Raw genomic sequence first — 6,561 nt, forward strand, 5'->3', positions numbered from 1 at the left:
GGGCCCTCTTTCCACGATGTGGGCCCTGGGCTTGAAGTCAGGTCATTGGGGCTGGCATCAGGTAACACAGCACTTTCGGAAAGCAGAGATCTAGCTTTGGTGGAGTGTAACTAGTTAGGGACTAGACTGGTAAACAAACGGGTGATTCGTTAATTTGTTCCTTGCCTCTTAGCTGGTGTCCTGCCATCTCTCTGGCTTCTGCAAGACTTACGTGTCAGCAAGGGCTCTGAGACTGTAGGGAGCATGCCATGGGGACTGCTGGCATCAGAACTGGATGCCTGGACCAATCCCTTCCTCCCAGCTGCCCACTGCCCCAGACACCAGACAAGGCAGAAAGCCCATGGCACTCCATCTTTTATTTTCTTAAACTGTACATGAACGTAAAATACTTAGACAGCCAGTCTGTGGGGGGAAGTTGTTTGGTTTTAAGTTATTATGAAACAGAACCTAAGGAGGGCTTTATTAAATAAACTAAAGATGAGGACTTACAGATACACACCTGCATTCTACCATCCTTTTCTTTTACGCTACCTTCTGGGTGTGTAAGAACAGAAGAGACACATCAACTGAATAATAAAAAAAAAAATCATTTATACCCTGAAACGCTGGCAGGCCACTCAAGGGGTCATTTAGAACATCTACCTCATAAAAGATGGCCTTGCCGTCTAATAAAAATTAAAACTGATCCGCTGGCCTCTTTGGTTCCAAAATCATGTATAATACATTTAACTGTATTCATTTTTCTGCTGCTATAAAAATAACTTTTTTTCAAATGGCAGTTTCTGACTAACCATGCAAGTAAATCAGTGCAAACATTGAAAGCAATCATTCGCTTAGAAAAGAAGCAAAGGATTTCAAGTATAAAAATATAAAAGAGACGGACGAGTTCAGTTTCGCCTGGTGTGGGTCAACCCTTTAAATTGCATAGTTCACGTGGCACTCTGGCCCCAGTGCCACTTCTGGACACGCGTAGACCTGCAAGTGCTATTGCCATGTGCGTTCATGCAGGACCGCAAGTGCTTTGTGGGGCAGGCAGGTGGGCGAGTAAAGTGGGCAGGAGCCACATCCACGACAACCCCTGGAGCCAGGGCCCAGCCGCAGGGACAACTTCTGCAAAGCAACTAAAAGCTCTCCCGTCTCGCCAACTCCCTGTGCCACCTCTGCTCGACCGCTGCCCCCTCTGGGCTCTTCCCTTGCCTAACGGTCATCCCTGTCCCTCCCACCACAGCGCTAGGAGAATATCCCCAGCAAAGGGCACTGATTGCAACATTTTTTTCCCTTCTCATTTAGAATCCACTTCAAAGGTCATAGCTGATAGGTTCTTTTCAATTCTACAACCGGCACAGATGACCCGTCAGCTGTTGGAGGCGAGTTTAAAGCATGAAATTAAGACCCTTCTCCTCTCCCCACCCCCAACCCCTGAAGACAAACACACACACATACACACAAGTCACACTGCCCCTGCTCCATGGTCTCTGTGACAGGCGAGTCCCTCCTGGGCTATTTGCCCTCTCCAAGAACAGGGTGGAACAGTTCCGCTGGCCTCAAAGCATGAAGGATGCCAGGCGGAGAGTGAGCAGGCAGGACTGCGCCAGGCGCTGCGGCGAAGAGCCTGGGACAAGCCAGGGGCACACGGCCCTCCACCCGCCTGTGCTCCCAGCCTGCTTTTCCTCCTGGTGGCTCTCTGGCTCACTCTCTCTGTGTCCTCTGTCTTTGTGCTTTTATGTGTGCTCAGAAGGCGCGATTGAGAGTGCCTGGCCAGCTGGTGGGAATGGTAGCCGCTCACCCCATTCTCTCCGACTGACAGGCATTGGTAGCTAAGCTGCCATTTGTCACCGCATCCGTTTGCTGGTATCCTGGAGGCTGCTGTGTGGGTGGCAGGATGAGTCTAGCTATGCGTATCTATGTGTGCGGTTAGGAGTCTCTCGTGGCACAGGAGGGTTCTCCCTCTGGTTCTGACTGGTTTTCTATGAAGCGGGAGAACATTATTATTTCAGGCCTCCCTCCGGGCACTCTCCGCAGCCCATTGGAACAACCACACTCAGCTCTCCTGCTCCCTCAAAGCCCCCACGGGCCTGCGCTCCGCACCCGTCGCCGTGGTCAGGCGCAGCCACACTCCTCCACGATCATGTTGGGCACGTCCCGCTTGACGATGTTGTACTCGTCATCGAAGTAGAGCATGGACATGGAGCTCAGCTTGGTGGGGATGCAGCAAGAGTTTACGGGCCCTGGGTTCAGGCCACGCATGCGGTACTGGTTCACCACAGCAGTGTGGAAGGAGGAGGCTGAGCCAGGGACCCCAGCCAGGTAGGCCGGGCAGCTGCCCTCACAGTAGTTCCCGTAGTAACCAGTGGGTGCTATGATCCAGTCGTTCCAACCGATGAGCCGAAAGTCGATGTAGAACTGTTGCCTGCAACAGAGGCTGGTCCTCCCATCGCACTCTAGGCCCCGCTTGCGGATGCGATGTCTGCTGTCACCTAGGCGGGCCTGCACCACTACAAAGGGCCTGTGTGACTCCTCACCAGGGTCCACAAACACAGGCACCACGGCCAGCTCCTGGCAGCTGTCACACAGCACATCCAGGTTAAGGCGTCTCTCACCCCGTTCAAATAAGGCCTGGATGGCCTCAGTGATGGGGAAGGTGTGCCAGCCACTTCGCTTTAGGTCCACCTTCTTCTCCACAACATTCCACCTGTCACCGTGACCCTGTTCCTGGAAGTACACCTTGACCCGTACCTTCCTCCGGCTTCCCTTCTCCAGGACGTAGGGGAGGAGTTTCAGGTACAGCCACAGGCTGGCCTGCACCACAAATAGGTTCTGGTTGCCTTCGTTAGAGACGAAGAAGTACAGGCGGACCCGGGAGGAGGCGAGGCCATCTGTGGAGACGGGAAGAACGGGCCAAGTTAATTCCATGAGAACACAAGGCAATGGGGAAATGGACTCCGCTGTGTGATGTTGGAAGGAACACTCGCCACAGCTGGAAAGTGTTACTGACCAGAAATACCATTCCTGGGGCCCGGGCCTCTGCCATAACCTGCCAGAAGCAGAAGAATCACTTCCCATTCAGAAAATAGGACCCGGGTGGAGCCAGAGGGTCCAGACCTATAAAAACCCTGCCTCACCTCTCCCAAGCCAGGCTTCCCTGGAGATGGGACTATCGGGCCTCAAAGTTCGACAGAACTTGTCAGGAGCCCAAGATCTTAACAAGTTGTTATGGGTCTCTGAGAACAAAACCAAGATTGAAGAGGGGATTTGAGGGTAGGTTATTTTAAATAAGGCTCCCCCCGCCCCGCACCCCGGTCTTCTTTCTGGTTAACTAAGGGCATTGCAAAATCAAGCTGAGCCACCGTCAGCCTTTCGCCAGTGTTTACCTAAGCGTGATCTGGTCCAGCCCCCAGTGGGACCTCCACTGGAAACACACAAGCTGCTCGGGTTTCTGACACAGACGTGTGTGTCCGCTAAGCTGCAAAGTGTAGTCCTTGTTTCCAAGGAGTTGCAAGGGACAGGATGATCAGCCTTGAAAACTCAAGGTCCGATCCTTTGACCAGACCCTGGTTGGAAGAGCCTGGCAGTGCGAGATCTCGGCGGGGGGGGGGGGCTGCTCTCATTCCAATAATGCAGCTCAACCAGAAGAATAGTTATGCCAGGCAAGAGAGGATGTCCCCTTGCAGTCTGTTCCGTCAGCCCTTCCCTCTTACAGTCTCTGCAGACGTGGCTGGTCCTATCAAACCTCCCACTAAGCCACCCCCCCCCCGCCCCTTCCTCAGTTCTCACTGGCTCCTCTAATAACACTGAGGTCTGACTTTGAAACAGGGGAAACTGCAGCCTTAAAAGCTGGTCTTGGCCGTGCTGCCTGTGACCTGAATCTGTTATTTATAAGTCAAAGAGCTGGCTCCGTGAATCGGACCAGAAATATAACAGCCCCTGCTGTCATTTTGTGCCACCGGGACCAAGAGGCCTCTCGACCTTCCCGAATCCCATTTCTCCTCTGGGCCCCAAAGCACCTTTTAATCCAAGCCCTCTAATTGCATGTCGAGTTTCCCCTGACTCTGGCGGACAGCTGAAACGGCAATGTATTTCTTTCTAAGCACAAACCAGCCTTGATTGTCTCCGCCTTTCTCCACACTCGGCCATGCAAAACTTTTCATCCCTTTTTATCACCCCGGCAGCGGCACAGGCAGGGTCTCCCTGATGCCTGGGAGAGTAGGAGGGCATTTGCAGCCAGAGGCATAGCTGATCCCCCCTCCTCTTCCCAGGCTCCCTGTTTGTCCCCCACCCTGACTATATCGGGCTTCCCCCTCTGAGACCTTCTCTGGAGTCCCCTCGGCACAAATGGGGCTGAGCTTTCGGCACAAAAGCCAGCCAGCCTGGCTCATTCAAGTCCTGAAAAGGACAGCGATGTCTAAAGCACTTACACCGTTTCTGCCCAGGCAATTTTCCTTCTTCTTTTTAAATTTCCTGAAGATATTTTTTCCTTTCCCTCTCTCTTTATCTGATTTTTATATTTAGATAGTGGACAAAGATTTGCAACGCGGGGCCAAGGAGGACACTGCAGATATGAATCCCACTCTTTGTTAACTACAAACTCTGCTGCTCTCTCCCTGACTAGAGAGGGCTGCCCCGGCTGCCAGGCAAGCTTTAAGGCATGGGGCTGTTCCTGAGCCGTGTCTTTGCGTAAATGATGGACCTGTTGAGAAAATGCCTTCTGCCGACTCTGGTGCCCACACAATCGGAAGGGAGGTTGCCTAGCTCTCCCCACCGATGCTTCAGCAATCCTGGCAAGCCCATGCCGCCAGGCGATGGAAGCAGCCCCAGGGGCCTCTCATGCAGGCTCTCTGGCTCGCTCTCTCTGCCGTGTTCTCTCTCTCTCTCTCTCTCTCTCTCTCTCTCTCTCTCTCTCTCTCTCTCTCTCTCTCCTCTCCCTCTCCCTCTCCCTCTCCCTCTCCCTCTCCCCCTCTCCTCTCCTCTCCTCTCCTCTCCTCTCCTCTCCTCTCCTCTCCTCTCCGGCCCACGTATATCAACAAGCACACACATCTCCATCTACACTGCTAAGCCTACACTCAGATCGTGGGAAACAAAAACATTAAGCAATCACCAAGCAAGTGCCCGCAGAGCCAGGGCTGCGCGCATCTGCCGGGAGGGGGACGCGCGCCCAGAGGCGCTGGCGCCCAATTCCTAAGCAGGGATGAAGGGCAGGGTGTTTTCCAGTTGTTTCGAGGAAAGAGAAGCAGCAAAGAGGTCTGGGTCTGGGCGCGGACGGTAGGAGGGGTCCGCCACCCTTAGACAAGTGCAAGGCCACCGCAGACCGGCCCAGCCCGGAGCCTAAATGCCCTCGGGGCGTCCAGGCAGCAGAGGCTGCGAAGGCAGAAGGAGCTTCCTAAAAGAGGGAAAAGAAGGGAGGGTTCGTGGCCGCCGCTGGCTTCCCCAAGGCCAAACCCACCTGTCTCCGCAAAACTGATGATCTCGGAGACGCGCTCTTGGCCATCGGCGCCCGGGCTGGCGTGGCCGTCGAGGTGCGGGATCTCCACGCGGCCGTCCTCGCGCACCTTGCCCGCGTGCAGCTTGCGCAAGGCCGTGACCATGGCGGCCTTGGGCACAGCGTGCGTGATGTTGGGCCGGCCCCGCAACTGCAGGCGGCTCAAGATGTGTCTCTTCACCGCCTCCAGGAAGTCACCGTCCACCCGGCCCAGCTCCTCCGGTCGCCGGAAGCCGCCGCCGCCGCCGCCGCACGACGTACAGGTGTCCTGCGAGCCACCCGGAGCTCCGGGTGGCGGGGGCGGGGGTGGTGCGGCGGGAGACGGCGGGGGTGTGGGGGAGCCCCAGGCCTCAGGTCCCAACCAGCTGGCCGCCAAGAGCAGAAGGCAGGCGGCCCCCAACGCCCGACCGGGCAGCCCGTCCATGGTGCGCCGCTGGCGACGAGGGCGCCCGCCGCGAGGCGAGGCGAAGCGAGCTCAGGGCCGGGCTCCGGGCTCCGGGCGCACCGCCCCGCCCCGCCCCCGCCCGGGCCTCCGCCCGCCCGCCTGCCGGGAGCGCCGCCGCCGGCTCGCAGGGGGAGGGGGCCGGCCGGGCCGCGGGGGTTCCCGCGCGGCCGAGAAGGGGCGCCGCGGGGACCAGAGGGGCGCGCGGGCTTTGGTGGGGGGGGACCACCGGGTCACTGGCGCGCGGGCGTCTCGGCGCACCTAGGCATCTGCAGCCTGCCCATCCTCTCCGCGTCGAGGGCCACCGCAGCCCCCCAATCGGGTGAAGCGAAAGCGGCAGTGGCGTTGGTGCGGTGGCTTGGCTCGCCTGGGCTGGAAAGGTGGAGAGAAGAACCGGTGGACGCAACTCGCTCTGGAAACCGAAGCGAAGGTGCCAGAGCCCCCGGGCGCGGCGCTGCGGAGGGCGCTGCGGCTGGGGCCCCGCGACCGCACCTGAGCGCCTCGCCCTGTCGCTGCTCGGAGCGAGGACAGGGCCGCCCGAGGCGGCGGCGATGATGGGCAGGTTGTCCCCCCTGCTCTGGGCCGGCGGGAGGAGCGAGCGCGGTGCGGGGGAGCGCCGCCGCGCGGGCCCCTCTTACAGGCG

At 57.7% G+C, this 6,561-nt stretch overlaps 1 protein-coding gene across 1 annotated transcript; it reads right to left on the reverse strand.

Annotated features, from left to right (window-relative positions):
• Positions 1 to 336: 336 nt before the first annotated feature.
• Positions 337 to 5,979, reverse strand: Inhbb (inhibin subunit beta B). Its single transcript, XM_075987717.1, has 2 exons — positions 5,441 to 5,979; positions 337 to 2,876 (listed from the first exon to the last, which is right to left on the reverse strand). The coding sequence occupies exons 1-2, from the start codon at positions 5,898 to 5,900 to the stop codon at positions 2,101 to 2,103; spliced, it is 1,236 nt and encodes a 411-aa protein (XP_075843832.1). The 5' UTR covers positions 5,901 to 5,979; the 3' UTR covers positions 337 to 2,100.
• Between the last annotated feature and the right edge of the window lie 582 nt (positions 5,980 to 6,561).

Source organism: Microtus pennsylvanicus, chromosome 10 (genome assembly GCF_037038515.1).
Source record: "Microtus pennsylvanicus isolate mMicPen1 chromosome 10, mMicPen1.hap1, whole genome shotgun sequence".
Classification (NCBI taxonomy): domain Eukaryota; kingdom Metazoa; phylum Chordata; class Mammalia; order Rodentia; family Cricetidae; genus Microtus; species Microtus pennsylvanicus.